Consider the following 19,825-nt stretch of genomic DNA (forward strand, 5'->3'; position numbering starts at 1 on the left):
GTAACAGAATAACGGCATACAGGCTTTCCTACAGCATTTCTTATTGCATGGCATGCTGCCAGACCATCAGAAAGTTTGATTAGTCCTCTGTTATGACACTTTTTGTGGGTTGGTACTGTTAAATTGCTGTTACATTACTGTCCCCTGTAATTCCAATATAACAATGTCTAACTTAAATGTATGCAAATTACCAACTGAAAATTAGAAATTATGAAATATCATCTAATCTATATTTTATTTATTTGTCACTTATGTAGGTTGAGTGTTATTATAGTACCATTTAGCATTTACATGACTATACAACACATGCTTGACTGTTAGATGTTTATAGGTGAGAAACCCCTTTCCTGTGGGTGCCAGTTACAGTTATTTGCAAAAAGCATCAATATATGATGTTCATGACATAACAGCTGTAAAAATCATTTTCTTCAGTATACTTGCTGAGGTGAAAAACATAGCAGTGCTGTTGTCTAGCATAGATAAATCCGCTGTATATACAGCTTGTATTCAATAACTGCAGTCTATGCATTGATCCCATAATCTATCTTCTGTCTTTGTTCATTGTCTCAACTAAGTTTTCTATTAACATGTATATCACAGTAACTCCCCTTTGTTATACTGCAGCTTTATGTCCTTCTCACATCTTTTGTTAGCATGTCCATTTTAGGTGCACAGCTCAGGCATTGTCACTGAAATTTATTATCATTTCATGAATGTGGCAGTATTTATGTTTGAAATGTTTCTTTGACACTTCAGCACATTTGTCTGCAGTATCCGAGTACAGATTTCCAATTTCTCCTCCCCCTCAAAATTACTTCTGCAGTACAAATACTTTTATTTGTGCACAATTCTCTCATTTGACTTCCCCTCTTTCAGGATTTTTTTCATTGTATTTGCGCTTAATATTTCTGATAGCGTGTACTTATGTTAGGTTTGCTTATGGACAGACCATTCTGTATACGTTTTGTGGTTCATTATTGCAAACACATTTCCATGGCTGCAGACACCATTGATTGCAAGCACATTTCCATGGCTGCAGACAACATTGATTGCAAGCACATTTCCATGGCTGCAGACAACATTGATTACAAACACATTTCCATGGCTGTAGACACCATTGATTGCAAGCACATTTCCATGGCTGCAGACACCATTGATTGCAAGCACAGTTCTATGGCTGCAGACACCATTGTTTGCAAGCATATTTCCATGGCTACAGACACCACTGATTGCAAGCACATTTCCAAGGCTGCCGACACCATTGATTACAAGCACATTTCCATGGCTGCTGACACCATTGCTTAAAAGCACATTTCCAAGGCTGCAGACACCATTGATTGCAAGCACATTTCCATGGCTGCAAACACCATTGATTGCAAGCACATTTCCATGGCTGCAGACACCATTGATTGCAAGCACATTTCCATGGCTGCCAGCACCACTGCTTGCAAACACATTTCCATGGCTGCAGACACCATTGTTTGCAAGCACATTTCCATGGCTGCAGACACCATTGTTTGCAAGCACATTTCCATGGCTGCCAACACCATTGCTTGCAAGCACATTTCCTAGGCTGCAGACGTCATTGATTGCAAGCACATTTCCATGGCTGCAGACACCATTGATTGCAAGCACATTTCCATGGCTGCAGACACCATTGATTGCAAGCACATTTCCTAGGCTGCAGACGTCATTGATTGCAAGCACATTTCCATGGCTGCCAACACCATTGCTTGCAAGCACATTTCCTAGGCTGCAGACGTCATTGATTGCAAGCACATTTCCATGGCTGCAGACACCATTGATTGCAAGCACATTTCCATGGCTGCAGACACCATTGATTTCAAGCACATTTCCATGGCTGCAGACACCATTGCTTGCAAGCACATTTCCAAGGCTGCAGACACCATTGATTGCAAGCACATTTCCATGGCTGCCAACACCATTGCTTGCAAGCACATTTCCATGGCTGCCGATACCATTGATTGCAAGCACATTTCCATGGCTGCTGACACCATTGTTTGCAAGCACATTTCCATAGCTGCAGACACCATTGATTGCAAGCACATTTCCATGGCTGCAGACACCATTGATTCCAAGCACATTTCCATGGCTGCTGACACCATTGCTTGCAAGCACATTTCCAAGGCTGCAGGCACCATTGCTTGCAAGCACATTTCCATGGCTGCAGACACCATTGATTGCAAGCACATTTCCAAGGCTGCAGACACCATTGCTTGCAAGCACATTTCCATGGCTGCAGACACTATTGCTGATGACACAAAGGTGCTTGCAAATATTGTAGGCACTATGATCAGCATGTATATTTGATTATCGTTGCTGCTCAGCACTCTAATGCACTTCAATCATGTAGACTTAGTACAATCCCTACACAATTGTCAATGAATCCCAGGGAATAGTTTGCTCATATTGTGACATAATTCTTAGTGATAGTAGAATGATGCTAAAGGCTAGGCTTGTACCAGCTTTTGACACATATTTCAAGATTTCCACCATGTCTCCCTTATATAATCCAGACAGCTATAGCTAAAAGAATGTTCATCCACACATACTATGTCATCCAAAAACTTGAGTGATTTCAAAACATGATCCTGCTGACCGTGACCCTTTCCTTGCACAGCCTAGTGATTGTTGAATTGGTGTGCCTCACTATGGAGTCACATATGACTAGGATATTGGATTCTGTTTAAGTTTGCCTTATAAGCTTTGTAACTGAGTCACTATGAGTCTTTGACATATTTTTCATGGTGTCTGTGTTGTGTGTTTGTAAAGTTGCTGAGAGTACTTTTTCTTAGATTATGTTTAGGGGGCCCTTCTGGTTTAGGTAGGTTTCTATTACTAGCCTCAGCATATGAAGGTCTGTGTGCATGGTCTAAGATGTGGGTCTTTGATTAGTGTAATGTTGTGTAATACTGAAAACCTCCTTTTTACTTTTGTATGGATTTGTCTGAAAGCCTTGCCACCAATAACATTGTATGACTACAGCTCTCAGATACTGGGTCCACTGGTTTAAATAGTAGGCGATTGTCAGTAAACGCAAGTCAATTGTGACATCTCAGGACATTTCAGCAGCAACAGAGAAAATTGGAAAGTGCAAATCCATGGTTGCAAGGGAATATTAATGCAGTCTGTAGGATGACTGCACCTATGAGGTTTGGGGATGAACATGAATTTGTTCTTTCTTCTCTGTCTGCCTCATCCAACTTTACTATTCATACTTATCTGCATTAAAAAGGGTATTGATATATTTCTTTCCCTTGCTCTATTATAAGGTTTTGTTTGACAAGTTGTTTGATTTTATTTAATTTCCTTGCCTGTTATACTTTTATATAGTGTATTTAGATACATGGTACTACAGAACATTTTTGTGTTAAGTTTTAAATTTTTACTTAATTTATAGTACCTCATCTTTCTGGTTTACTCTGTAAAATTGTAAGTTGTACAACGATATCTCAATGTATTTTTTTCATTTTTGCATTTTTGTATTTTACAAGGCTGTAATCTAGAACTTACATTTTATACTTTTGTATTTTTTTTGTAATTTTCTGGAGCTTTTCTACATGGGCCTCCATGGAAAAGGTTTATTTTGTCCATTCAGATTTTCTGATTAAACAATTGCTAACAGATTAACTACATTATAGTATACCAGCTATAAAAGTCAGTAGTCACATCACTCTTTTGATAGACTTTTATTGTTCAGACATCCGTATGGAAGTATTATTGTTGTGCCTACTTTGGAGCATTTCCTCTCTTTCTTCATTCATGCTGAGATGCTATATGTTTACCCTTTCCTCACCGCTAACATTAACTTTTGTTACACGGTCCTCATATGTTATCACAATACTACTTTGGTATTACCAGTCTTATAACTTTCTACTCTTTGAAATTCTTTGTTCTCATACATATTTCTCAAACTTCCTTAAAAAACAGAATTGGAGAATTTACACCAACAGCAGGATGTCCCAACCATTTATTGTCCTGGTCCCCTTCAATAAACACATCACACCAAATTACATTTGATGACCTTTATTAGATTTCCATAACATAGCTTCGTTCACCAAATTCATTAGTTACAACTATTCATAATCTAATTGATTCTAAACACAGCATAACATCCTTGCAATGTTAATCAGGGCAGTGTACCTATCCTCCCTGGCCCAGTAAGCAGCGTCTATACCTCTACTCACTTACTTTACTTATGAAATACCATCCTTGTAATTGTAATCAGGGCAGCGTACCTACTCACCCTGCCAACAACCATCCTTGTAATGTTAAATAGGACAGGGCACCTACTCACCCTGCCAACAAGCAAGGTCCATACCACTGCTCGCTTACTTTACTCATGAAGCAGCGTCTCATCTCACTTCATAAGCCATTCATTGAATTACCTTCCACTAAATAAGCAGCATTCTTACCTCAGCTTGCTTATCTACTCAGCCCGCTTCCTCCGACTACTCATTTTCCTTTCCCCCAGAACCTTGTAATGAACATCCAGACACCAGAGGGGGAACAGAAGAGGGCAAACCTATCCCTCTACTCTGCCAACCAGCCTGACCAAGCTGTTCCCCCTCCCTTCTACCCAAATTTGTTCACCCACTACTTCCTTTAAAAGGAAGGATTCAGCCAACCATAATTTGGTGTACCCATCTGTAAAACACCTTAGCATCCTGTCATATGCCCCTTTTGCCATACCATCACTGAAACACACCCTAATGAAACCAATAAAGTAAGATTACTGTGACCCCACTGTGCCATCGGAACACCCACACCAAAAGAATACATAACCTTTCAGCCCATTATTGTAGGAATAATCTAATTCCAAAACTTTAATGTCCTAACCTTAGCTGGCAGCACCCCTTTACCAAGCTCCCGCAAACTCGCCTATGCTCAGCAATGAAGTAATCTACGTGCCCAGCCATAAACACCCAAAATTCACTCATTACCAGACCATTCTAAACTCCTCTTTGTCTCTAGTCTTTACCTTGAAAGCTCTCTTTCCTTATGTTACCTATACCACTAGCAGGTAATTAAGACCTGTCCTACAGTTGCCTTATCCTGCAACCAAGCTTCCTTTAAAGCCTTCTAAATCCCCTGTAACAATGTACCCATTTTCTAACTACCCCAACAAAGTCATCTACCTACCATGCTTCCTCAAACCCTATCTGAAAAACTACCCAAACCCTTATTGCGATGATCCTTATGCTATTCTGTGAACCTTAACCTGGTATGTTATATAAACCTACCTATTCAAAGAACAAATTTGTCGCTCCAAAGATGCCCCCATTAGGCACAAACTTTAGCATCATATCAAACCTCATTGGTCCTCCCCCCACCTACCGTTTAACAACTGGATGAGGGAATACAACCACCCCATGATTCCAAGAAAGAATTGAACTTCACTGGTCCTTACTTGCCCCCTATACCAACACAATAATCAGTTCCCACTAATTAAACAAAGAGCTGTAACATGCCTTACTAAGGTGATTACTTAGACCCTCCCTGTACACCATTCTAGTAGCAAGAACATTCATCCAATCCAAACATCACATTTCAAATCACCTTTCCAATCCACCTCATGATGCTTTCTGCACTTCTACCATTTCCGTCAGTATCTGTTGCCCACTCGTGCTCCCCATGAGTAAGCTTCTTGCTTGACATTGCTTCCATCATCTATGCATTCACTGTGCAACTTCACAAGTGGTACTCAGCACACCACCATCTAAAAGGAAATGGACAAAATGAAACCCTCTAATATATGAAGAGAAGGCTCCACCTTATACCCACCTATTACAAATTACTGCCGCCGTGTTCCAAGACCCCATATGCAAGAAAGAAAAGACATGTAAATAATCCAAAATACCTAACACACCTTCCAAGGCATCTTCAAGAACAACCTATCCTGACAGCTGGGAAGGAATATACCACCACCACTCCCATCTATGACAAAGGAGCAATAACTGAAACTATGCTTCCAAAGACCTGATCAAATACCCAAGATAACTTTAACTACCAGTCGAATATGGTATGTTAAAACTAAAACCCCACCCATGAAGAGACCTATCAATATCCACAACCAGGGTAACCTTGTAATTTCAGACCATATCAGTTAGCGCCCTGTATCAGCCAAACTAACTTAAATTGTAACCATCTGCCTAGCTCTTAACCTTCCATCTCCAAATGAGGCACACTAAACAACCTAATATGAAACAATTGAACTCAATGCAGCAAACCTATAAAATGCCATTAGGTAGTATTAATCATTCACAACAGAAATATTTAACAACAATGTAAATGTCGGAATATGTGGTATGCTAACTGCACCACCAAAGCTAACCTCACTGCCAATAAACTTAATGGAGGGACAAACCATACCGCTCAACCACTGTACCGCTCTGATAGTCAGGGCAATGCTACCACACCACCAATGAATTCATATTGATGTCAAAACTACAGAAGGCTCCAAATCAACTCTTTCATGTAATGCAGATATTACAAAGAATTTCCTCTGCAACATTAAATTTGTTTTCTTATTAAAGGGGTCCTGTTTTACTTCAGTTTACCTAACCAATTTGTCCCTCTTGTAGTTCTGCCTATAATATTTACAAATTTCTGCACACGGAACAACGGCCAGTGGCCAGACTTAGTGCCTAGTCAATTACAAGGGCCCTACTCAGCATTAACATCAAGGATTTGTCTTTATACAATGACCTCACCACCCCATGAACAGGCAAGCAGTACAGGCCTGGAGCACTTGCGGCCCACCTCCAAATTAAGATCCATTTTTTCCCCCCTCTCTTTTCTTTCCTGGGCACTTGACATTAACAGACATGGCTCCTCAGTCTGCAGACTGGCAACAATTGGACACCCCCCCACATTGCTACTCCCATCCGCGACAGAAGCCCGCTAGCACAAACGCCCGCCAACTGGTAGGACAAATGCACAACATTGCAGCGCATGCATACTTCTCCACAACTTTGTAAGGATCAGCAAAAACATTCAAGTCTCTACTATGCGCGACCAATGCCAACCACTCACAGGTATCTCACAGCCCCAGAAATCAGCCTCTGCCAAACATATTATGTAAACCTTTCATTGAAAAACAAAGTGTCATTACCTATTATGTGACATGGTCAAGAAAATTTACTTAAATAAATGCATGAACGGGTGAGCATTATTTTGCAGAAATTTCCATTTATCCATGTATACCTTAGTTACCGGATATGAGGCAGTATGTTAGTATACATAACTTGTTGTGTCTTTCGGCTTTGCCCAGTTAGGGGTCGCCACAGTGGAACTCCAGTCCACTAATGATTGGCAGTAGATTTTTATGTGCCGATTTGCCGGCCCTGACGCACAACCTTCAATGAAGGTATGCCCATTCACGCATGTCTCCACACAGAAGACGCTCTAGTTGAGAATCGAACAGGGCAACATCTTACTGCAAGGCGACAATGCTACCGCAGCACCACCACCGCAGTATTTATAAAACATGCTCAATGCTGAGTGAAACAAGAAAACTCTGCCCACAAACCAGGAAAACAGTGACAAACATGCCAAAGTGAAACAAAACCAAATAAACATATGCAATGCCCCTCAACCACCAGTAACTCCCCACCAATGATTTCCACTCAAAATGGCCACACTGACATCAATGAAGCCATTTAGCAATAAGCCCAGCTACTCTTACAGATCAACCCCAATAACATTAACATGTAAAGGTTCTCATCCTTCTTGACCCTTCACCAGTTTCAAAGTGCTCCACTTCAACTCTCATAGCCAGTGCTTAAAATCTGAAAAGTGAAACCCTGACAGCCAGCCAAGAAATTACTAAAAGAACTACACATCTCCTAGCCTCCTGAAGCAAGCTCGCATACCCCACTGTTGCCTGAACTGGAATGCAACCACCAAGCTCACCATAGGCTTCCAGTAGTTCCAAAAACTACCAAGCTAAAATAATTGAGGAACGCAGCTTACACTTCAATACTATTATTGCCACCATAACGAGTCAACAAAATCACCGGCTCTGCGTTATCATGAAGTTCAACTTCATTTACAAAGAGATTGCCTGGAAGTGCTTTATAATTTATGTTTGTACAGAATTAAGCTGTTTATAGATTTAATGTTGTATCTACCCTTTTCCCATTCATATATTGCATCAGGGTATCAGAGCAATAATGTATGCGTTTGAGCTTACATTATACTGACATGCATGATTCTGCCAAGCATTTCTGGAAAGCACAACCAGTGATACAGTACCATACAGCTCAGTATGCTTGTTCTCCTAATTTGTGTCTATACCTATGATGACCCAATGAAAGGTAACACACAACACAGGAAAGGGAGAGGAGATGTTCATTGAACTTTCAATGCGTTCAAATACAAGAAATAGGTCGACAAACCACACATGCACCGACTGCTACTCTCCCTTACTCAGAACCCATGAACAAAACTCACAGCCTGACAAGGAAATGCGATCACCATCCTGCCACCACCAATGCCCTTTCCACAAACAACTTACTCTAAACTCTTGCCCCTAGCAACATCCTGTCACCCATATGCCACCAATGCTTATACTTCATTTACAGGCATAATGTCACCCCTTCACTATTCAAAGTTTGGTGTTTCACCAATATGCAGCAGAGCCATTCTTGCCTAAAATTGATTTACCCTAAACAGAATAGGAAGCAGAAAATGTACTTTAAGTTTTAAAGCATGTGAACAGAAGAAAATCATTAATGGCATGGCAATAGAAACATGTAATAATGTCCCCGGTGACACTTTATGAGAGGCCGGCCTGTCAAAATCTATGAAATCATTGAAGTGCTATAAACCAGAAATTAGTGTAATTGGGTGTTACACTTCTATGGAATGCCATATTTAATATCTGTTCATGTATGTAACAGTCAAAGTGCCCTTAATTATGTTAAGGCCACTCCACCAAACTCAACACAGCTGAGGTACCCGCCGCATGATGCGCATGCATGCACCGACCAGCCTAAAGCCCACGAAAACCCAGTCGCAGCTTCACTGAGGCAAATATCTCAAGTTGAAAATGGCACACTAACCCCACCAACAGATCCCAAACCATGCGACCCCTCAAAAACCACCACCACTGATGAGCCGAGAACCCTAGCGCCAACAAACAGAAAAAGGGGGATACAGGATCTTAACTACATCTCACCACTCACACACACCTCCCATACTGCACTCAGCCACAGCAACTGAAATACTCTAAACAGCAAATGTCTGCCTAGAAAACAGAACAAACCTACCTCTGCAGGCAATCCACCTGGGATCCTGACCCAGAAAAACACTGAACAATACTCAAAATACCCCACTTCTCCACATTCATTCTCAAACCTGTGCCCCCCCTGAAACCACTGTATACAAGAAAACATTTGTAACTCAGAGAAGCACTATACCCAGCAATAAAAGTCTACCCAAAAGAGAAGAAACACGGCAAAGCACTATTAATCCAGCTTCCCTTGTAACAAAATGAAGCCCAGGCCTACCTGTTCCCAACTACCTACAGGTCATCATGGACATGATCCTTGCAGTAGCAAGTTCATGCCAAAATGTGACTGTTTACCCAGCTACACTAAATTAAACCTCTTAAGCCCCACCCATCCTTATCTCATTCCCTCCCAACTATCCCTGCCTCCACTTAACTCTTTCTCCTCCTCACCCACATAACTCCCTCTAATATCGACTTAACCCTCCCCATGAAGATGTCCTGGGACAATTTGGTTTGTTGCCAAACTTCATTTAATTAAAAAGATGAAAGAATGGAGAAATTAAACATGAACAGAGACTACGATTTCTCTATACCTGAACAAGGCATAGTGAAATCTTGTAATGTATTTACTAGTTAGAATAATAACAGCCTAGAAATAGATGTAATATATTTTGATTTATTTCAAAAAGGTTTTTTATCAATGGCTGCTCAACAAACAGATATGGTTGAAACATTTGTTTCTTTATAATTATATACTCGCAACTTAAATTTAACAATTATGTTTGAAATTGGTATTAATTATTCTTCAAAAAAGGAAAATATTTGTGTAATCCACAACTAAATGAAATTATTGGTTATTTTGAGAGATTCCATGAATAAGATATTTGTAATTATATTAAAAGCAAGATTTACTGTTTCAAGAATATATCACAAACAGCAAAACAACTTTTATTTGATTTTCACAACAAGAACATTAGAAGACTGGAAAAAGAGGGCTCTATTAATGGGTTATATAAATTATCCAACAAAGAAAATGCAGGTTTTATTGAATGGGGATATCTGTGAACACACTTCTATCCACATTTGCTATTCTAAAATTGACTGTTTCTTTAAATGATTTGTTTTTCAACCAATTTATTACTAAAGATGAATTTAAGTTTTTTTACAGGTGTAACATTTGATAATACCTGTAATATTTTTTAAACCCAGAATTTATAAACCAATTTTTGACCCCTACAATCTGTTCCATTATTGCTTCTATGAGCTGTAAGATGAAACTTTTAGCTATGTTTAGAAAGAACAAACAAATATAATGGTTGGTTTATTGTGAAAGATTAAGATTGTGAAAGATTAATGTTGACTACAACATTGAAGACATTCTTATAACAATTGATGTAGTAGGTTTGTATACAAGTATATCATACAATTTTGGTTTGGACTGGTTTATAATGTTAAAATCATGCTTTTTTGCACTAGGCAAAACCTCACTTCTATCACCAGACCTCTAAAAGTCCTCAATCATCCAAATAACGCCACTAAAAATGCAACTTCATTTAAGTACCTAGGCATTTGGTTTGATCCCTTCATAAATTTCCAACTCTACCTGGAATACACACACACACACACACACACACACACACACACACACACACACACACACACACACACACACACACACAGAAGCACACACACACACACAGAAGCACACACACACACACACAGAAGCACACACACACACACACACACACACACACACACACACACACACACACACACACACACACACACACACACACACACAAAATTAACTCTTTCCTATTGTGGGCTAACATGAGCTCCACTTTTCTTTGCAGACCTTGTAGAAATGCTTGTACATATAGGTATTTTCCTGGTTCAGCTAGAATACTGTCTTCCATTAATTGCAACAGCTTCTAAAAGAAATGGAGCCACCATTTATTCCAGTTCAAAAGCCATTTGCTGTTTCATCACTCTGTCCCCAAGAAATAAAAGCTACTGCAAAACCATTGAAAAGCAAACTGGCTACCTATGAAACAATGTGCTGACTTTTTACTTGTCTCTCAACTTTTATAACTTTCCCATTAGCTTCCAGACTATTCAGAGATGCACCAAAATACAACCATAGACATCATAACCCCTGATCGTGTCTCATCCACCCCCCCCACCGCCCAACTAGGCTTCGGTGCACAAACATGCTTTCTCCATTCTTGGCCCCAAATTATGGAATATCTCCCTTCTTTCTTAAAAATATTAGTCTTACCCTATTTTCTGTTCACAAAAAAAAGCACATTTCAAATCTCCAGGAAAATGCAACTATGTCTCTCTGGTTATATAACTTAACTTCTTCATTGTTTTCTTCATCTACGATTTTTGATTGGGATTCTTTTAGCATGCCAGCTCTGATATCCAGTCTGTATACATAACGCCTGAATATATTGTGTTTTTTCACTCAGTCTGTAATAGTAATGTCATTTGTTTATTTATTGTCTTTATTCCCCCAAGACAACTGATATTCAATTTATATATAATATAAGTATATATTGCAGTCTGTTATTCACTCTGTATATAATTTCATGCAACTATTGTATTTTCCCCTAGCCGAGACTGAAGTGGGTTCAATAGGATCAGTGAACTATCCTAATTAAATTAAAAATAAAATAAATAAATGTCTATTAGTATGTGTAAGGATTTATCTGATAGAGGTGTTCATTTATTGACTGGTTTTATAGACATTGTGCTGACATCTAATTTATTTTGAGTGGCAATATTTTCATCAAATTTCAGGCATGGCTATGGGTATGGCTTTAGCCCCAGTATGGGCTAATACTGTATTGCTTATAGGCAGAATACTAGAGAAATTAACTTTTTAGGTATTAAAATTTACAAGACAGATCATAGTTATAGATCTAAAATATGCCGTACTTTTTTCAAATATATATTTACATTTTAATAGTTGTCACCAATACCACCATATAGGTATTGTTAAAAGTCAGTTTGTAAGATAATCATGTTTAAAATCTGATAACAGAAACTTTTAACTGAAAGTGAAAGTAATTGGCATGTTTGTCAAATGTGGCTATCCATAGTATCAGTTACAAGGCTATTTGATGAAGTAAGAACAGGAAGAGAAAATAAGAAATTTGTTGCAATTTTCAGAGGCAAAAACTCTGATTTATTAACAAGATTTAGTGTTTTCATTCTCTGTAATGAACTTCATCAGAATAAATATATTCACCCCGTTGTGCTTATAAGACATTCCCATCATGTCATATGATGTGTTCCTACTGATAAACATTCAGAACTAAAAATTAAAGCATTACATCATTTAAAATGCTTATAAATAAACAATGCATCTAATATACATATCAATCAAAGTTCAGTTAAGCTTGCTGTGTTTAGATGTAACACACCTTGAATATAGAAATACAAGATTGAATACCTAGCTTTTTATCTGCCTCCAATAATAGCTGCCAATGTAATTCTCTAATCTCCCAATCACCTCCTTTCTTTTTATCCACTACCTCAATTATAAAAAATATTTTTTTAAATCCTTGTATATTGTGATTAGCTAAGGCATTATTGCAATCCTGTTTTATGATAGTATAAATTTAGTGATATATTCTCTGTTTGAAATTCTTTTTTTTCCTGTGTAGAACACTTCACAGGAAAACCATTCGCCTACATACACTTCCCCCCTTAGTTCTGCAATTACATTGTGTTTTAAGATTGATGGTTTTAAGCTTCTTTCCTATAGTAATACAGTCATCCTCAAACATATCTGCAATAATTACATATTCTACATTTTAAACAGCCCAAGTAAAGATGTTAGCCCATTCTCTTTACAATCATTATTCTTCATAATACTCTTAATGTTAAAACCACCTTTGGAGGTGAATTTAGGTCTCACTTAATTTATCAGTCAAACCTTCAAAGTGGGAAAATATCTCCTATCTGTAACGGATAATACAAAATTGATTTTATTTTTGCTCTAACATTGGTTCACTTTTTTTGCAAACAGCCTTCTTCAATACTGCACTTTCAATATCTCTTAAGATTAGTATTCTAGGAACCACATCAGCATACATTTGAAGGCATATAATAAGTACAAATGTGCCAACAAGGGTTCAGGCATGTAAAGCTATATAATAAGTACTCAAGGGCCAGCACAGGAGTAAGTGTGCAGGTATATAATAAGTATTCATGGGTCAGGACAGGATCAAACATGTAATCATTTAATAGATACACACAAAGCCATGGCAGCTCAGGCATTTAATCATATAATAAATACGTACAACACCAGGGCAGGATCAAGCATATAATCATATAATAAGTAGTTGTGATCTAGAACATGCTCAAACATGTAATCATGTAAGAATTACACATGCGTCAAGGTGGGATCAAACATTTTATAATATAGTTAAGTATACTTGGATCAGGACAGGATGAAACATTTAATCATATAATATGTTTTTCTGTTCCAGGACGGAATTAAATATATAGTCATACAGTAAATACATATGGGCTGGGATAATATAGGGAATTTAATCATATAATAAGTAGTCATGTTCCTAGTCAATATAAAACATGTAATCATATAATAAGTAAACATGGGTCAGGGCGGGATAATGCATTTAATCATATAATAAACAGTTGTGTACCAGAACAGGCTCAAACATGTAATCACATAATAAGTACACATGTACCAAGGTGAGAGCAAACATTTTATAATATAATATAAAAATTATACTTGGCCCAGGACAGAATTATGCATTTAATCATATAATTAATTATACACATGGGCCTAGACAAGGTCAAACATTTAATCATATAATAATTATACATATGGGTCATGCCAGGACCAAGCATGTAGTCATATAATAATTACTTATGAGCCATGACAGGCTCAAGCATGCATTTATATAATTATTGCACATGAGCTAGGACAGGATCAAATATGTAGTCATATAATATGATTGCAGTGGCAAGGGCAGGGTGAGGTATTTAGTCAGGTAATAAGTACAACTAGTATCAAGCTTTTAGACATATAAAAATTACACATGGACTCAGATAGCATCACATATGTAATAATATAGCAAATTTCCATGGCAGGATCAAGAGTGTAAACTTGTAATCATATAATAATTACACATGGGCTAGGACAGAATATATATATTATATATATATATATATATATATATATATATATATATATATATGTGTGTGTGTATGTGTGTGTGTGTATATATGTGTGTGTGTGTGTGTGTGTGTGTGTGTATATATATATATATATATATATATATATATATATATATATATACACACACACACACACACATATATATATATATATATATATACATATATATATATATATGTATATATATATATATATATATATATATATATATATATATATACACACACACATACATATATATATATATATATATATATATATATATATATATATATATATATATATATATATACATACATATATATATATATATATATATATATATATATATATATATATATAGTCCCATATAGTATCAAGTATGTAATCATCTAATTAAGTACATATAGCCAGGACAAGATCAAGCAAACAGAATATACCTTAAAAAGAAAGCAATACAAATTAATCCTTCATATCATCCTTACAAAAAAATTAAGAATTATTGATTCTCTATATCTATCTATCTATCTATGTATCTATCTATCTATATAGGCAGATATAGATAGACAAATAGATTCTGAAGTGCATCAAAGTGTCTTTCTTGAATATTGAAGAATTAACAAGTCAATGGATGAAAGTAGCTCAGTTTGTCTTATACAAAACTCATTAGATATGGTTTCTGTTTTTACCTGTTCACTCACTATTTTGCCAATGGTATCATGTATGAGAAAAAAAAGATAATTATTTTAACATTATAGCCTTTGATTAATGATATTTTTGCTGCTCACTTTATATAAGGAAAAAATGACAAATGTCATCACCATATTGATATATTAAAATGACAAATGTCATCACCGTATTGATATATTAAAATGTAAAATGTCATCACCATATTGATATATTAAAATGACAGATGTCATCACCATATTGATATATTATTCTTTAGTGATTGTGTAGTTGTAAACATACTACATTAATATGTTACTAGAAAATCATTACCTAGAATATTTGTAAGAATGCCACAACATGATGAAATACCTTACAATAAATTATTGCCATCTTAGCATTCTTCATCACATACTCATGTGTAACATCTTTATTTAATTGTGATAAAGAGACATAAAATTGTTACTTTCCTTTGGCATACAGTCATTCATTATATACTACATAGAAAATGCACATTTATATTGATTGATCGATATATTCATCTCAGCTCATTTCAAATGTGAAAAATAATGGCCAGTTGTATTTGCCAGTGATAACTGCTCATGACATCAAAGGCAAATAGTCCGTGACTACAGTAAGAATGCCTGGTGGTTGTAAGATACAATGAGACAAGAAACATGATAAACTTTTACTAACAGACATCAAAAGACCACGATACTTTCTGGTGATATGTAAGCTGATAGAATAGCAAAATGTTTCACAATTTATTTTAGAAGTACTACTAATTTCCTTTCTGATATCTACTGTCATTATATAAATATTTTGTAAATTAAGGAGGGCAATGCATTTTCCTAGTTTAACCTTCACAATGCATTTTGTTTTCACTAATGTAAATTCAATGCTATGAATTGCTGCTTTCCACATATTATGCAGTATTGTTTAATTATGCTAATAAAATAATTTGACCGTTATTCTTTGTCAGCTGACTACGTGAATATTTTGCCTTTGCCAGAAGTGAGGTCATCAAATGATATTTCTCCTGTTTCATCTCTTTCAGACTAAGGTGTTTGGTGAAACAACTGGAAAAAGGTGAAGTGAATGTGTCGGAACTGAAAAAGAACATTGAATATGCAGCGTCAGTTTTAGAGGCAGTCTACATTGATGAAACACGGTGAGTAGGACACAAAAATGCTTCTGTAATAAATCTGTTTTTTAACAAATGAAAGTTGGACTTCTATACCATATAACTTCCTAATATAATCTATGCAGTGCCATATATGGTAACCATAAAAGCTACAGTACACTAGGTCATCACATATGCCCTAAATACTTTGAACAAACCAGAGAGTCTGCAAATATATTTGGTTTAAGGTCTTACACGTTTTAGGTAAGGGTAAAATAAAAGTACATTAGCTTATAGCATACTTTCTTATATGACCAGACATCAATCACTTATGGTGTTGGATGCACATTTTATGACTGCATTCTACATAAGATTAAACTTGATGAATATAACCTATAAATCACAGAACAATGTACACATAAATGTTGCAGTCTTAGTCACAGAACTGGTCCAGAGTGGTTTACTGTGTCTGAAAATGGCCATTGCCAGAAAAGTCATACATGGGTGATAGTTTTCATGCTCATATTTTACAGAGGAGCCAACAAATGTTATATATGTCTATATAGACTAAATGAATATGTGTGTGTGTGTGTGTGTGTGTGTGTGTGTGTGAAGGAAGTAATACCACTATGAGGTTTTGAGCAATTTAGAAACCTTACAGTACATTATAAATAGTTCCCAGAATCCCTAAACTGTAAGATGGTTTTGTTACTTTATAATACTTGTTTTTATATCTGCAGTTTTGTTTTAGAATTATGAATATTAATTTTGAATGCTGTGTGTCGGTCCAAAATAGCATTTAACACCACTGAGCATTATTGTTGCTTCTGGTATTACATGTTTCCTGCCGTAAGAAGCACTATGTGTGTAGTATTATTTTTTGAATTGGGTAGCAGTAAGATAAACAGATATTTTATATATAAAATTAATGAACTGCATGAGTGAATCTTTTGAAAAAGGAAACAGTTGATGCAAAGTAGGAGGACTTGTTTAATAAATAATAACACAATTAACTGATTCAGTAGAAATACAGAATGTTCTTTGCATTGGATTTGCATGTGTCTGATGCATGTGTAAAACATTGTTTCATTGAAAGTATTTAACTTGCTACAAGAACGAACCATTTGATATAGTATAGATTCATAGATTAGGCTAACTGTCCACGGGGGCCATTTTAAACCTAGCCAATTACACCATGTGAGACACAAACCCTGCACCTTGTGTTTCTAAGGTAAGCACTTTAACCATTACACCAGCCTCCCATTACAAGTAAAAGCCTTTGATACAGTCTCCCACCCTATACTCCTCTTGAAGCTGTCCCAGCTCAATCTTTCCTCAACAACAATCTCCTGGTTTAAGAGTTACATTTCTAATCGGCAGCAGTCCATCAAATGGCTATCTGCTATTTCTCTATTTCTCTATTTCTCCCCATTAATACTGGCATCCCACAAGGCTCTATTCTTGGACCCCTTCTTTTTTAAATATCTTTACTAATGAACTACATAAATCCTGCCCTGTATCAGGTACAATAAACAACATATAACTCTTCACCAGTAGAGTCCTTGTTACCTTCATAGTCTCTGACTTCTTTAAAAAAGTACATATAGATGTATGCATATAATAGATAAGAAGGGCATGGTGTAATGTACTGAGACTGTATAGGAGGGTTGTATCAAATTTATCACTTGTGTGACTATTCTGGGATTGCAGTATTCAGATTTTGGATGTTACACCATCATAAGATGTTTTAAAGTGGTTATAGTACTGCACAACATTCTCAATGTCTATAACATGTAAATTCTTTGCCAGATACACAAAGTACCTTACAGAAGTATATCGGGACACAATGGTATGTGGGTGTATGACATGCACTGGAAGGCTGTCCAGTGTCACACTGAAAATATAGCATTTTAGCAGTGCCACTGTAAATTTTAATTTGGAGTATCTGGTGGATGATTTTAATGAAGCTTCAGAATTTAAGAATCAGCTAGTCCTCGGATTTGTGAATGGAATCATACTACAGTTGATTCATTCTGTGTCAGCCCGACTAAAATTATGTAATCATTTATATATAGTGGACACTTAAGTGGCATACATACAACAAATTAATGTTAAATGGTGTTAGGGTGGGTGAGATGTGCCTTTTGACTATATGACAAAGGAAGCCATGTGTTACATGCTTACATGCAAAGAAAACATATGGCTAGGAGAAATGCTACATGTTCTTGACAGAGTGGGTGATAAAATGAATGAGACCACAAAATATGCAGGCCATAATGTTATCAAAGGGATATAGCAGCTCAGCGGTATGTACTGCCTGTGGACACAGGTCCCTATGATAGAGCACCAGATAACTCAGAGGGAAGACGATCTAGTCTTAGTTTAAATCAAGTTACATACTTTAGCATAAAATGTAGAATGTTAAATGATTTTGCAAAATAAAAAATCCTCTGTCACATGCATAGACTCTCTCACTGATCAACTGTGGTTTAAGGCCAGTGTTAGTATTATGGGAGCCAGTTAACAGTAAATAATTACTCTTTTTTAAATAGATGGCAATTAGATGACAGGTAATAAATGTGATTCCCATACATATTTACAAGGTAAAAAATAAAACATAATTCTATTACAGATTTAAAGGTAATGATGATAAATCTCTTAGGTGTTAACAGTTAACAAAATATGTAAACTTGGGTAACCAAATGTAATACAGTGAGCAATGACATTTCAGCTATTTAAAGTATAACGTTTTCATTTGCTTTTGTGAATGAAAAATTTCATGGAATGCATGGCAATGTTTAAGTCAAAATCCACAAAAGAAAAAGAACAGAGATATATCTGCAAATCTTAATTTCTGTGTCATGAATATTAATAACTTTAAAATCTGGTGAATTATGATCTAACATTTCTTTTCAGCAAAACTAGTATACAATTTTGGAAGTGGCAGAAATAATAATATTCGGGAAAGTTTTAACTATTGTAGACAGTAGCAGAGATGGGTTAAGAAGAAGCACACAAACACAATTCTGTTATAAAACTGAGGTCACATTTTTGTTTCCTTGTCTATGATTATAAACAAGCCATCTTCTTTAGGAAGCTATGGCCTGATCCTTTATAAATGAATACTAGCCCTTGCTACAAATTCTATTGGCCATTTGAAAGATTTTATACCGCTGCAGATGCAAATGGAGAGAAGTTGAGTATACTTACGTTTGAGAATATTTTAAGCACAGTTGCTAATACAAAGCTGATACCAAAGCAATGTATGATCCATTTGCAGTATATTTCTGTAGTCTTAGAACAAGTGCTGCTTTTTTAAAGCTGTTAGCTGAGCATATTTGAGTATAGCTGAACATTTGTTGCATTGGTCTTTTATTAGTTGACAGCATGAATTAATGTTCTGAAATGTTGGACTTTGCAGTAACATAGAGTTTGCATTTTTTTTTTCACTGTTGTTAAACTTACAATTTCTGATAAAATTATTGTTTATAGAAATGGCTAACTGCAATCTCATATTATATGTTCTACAAGACTTCCCAGACATAAATAATATGATCTTTTTAAGTCTGATTTATTTCATTCTCTG

The 19,825-nt window shown here is 36.2% G+C and overlaps 1 protein-coding gene across 2 annotated transcripts in view; it reads left to right on the forward strand.

Moving 5' to 3' along the window:
• The window catches only part of PDE1A (phosphodiesterase 1A), a 2,023,853-nt gene that overhangs the window by 928,456 nt on the left and 1,075,572 nt on the right, over positions 1-19,825 (forward strand). For both annotated transcript variants that reach the window (XM_044075254.1, XM_044075255.1), the window contains exon 3: positions 16,174-16,287. In XM_044075254.1, the coding sequence (XP_043931189.1) occupies positions 16,174-16,287 (114 nt within the window). The remainder of the gene's footprint in view (positions 1-16,173; positions 16,288-19,825) is intronic.

The sequence above is a fragment of the Protopterus annectens genome, chromosome 6.part0 (assembly GCF_019279795.1).
Source record: "Protopterus annectens isolate FY-2018-M chromosome 6.part0, PAN1.0, whole genome shotgun sequence".
NCBI classification, from domain to species: domain Eukaryota; kingdom Metazoa; phylum Chordata; order Ceratodontiformes; family Protopteridae; genus Protopterus; species Protopterus annectens.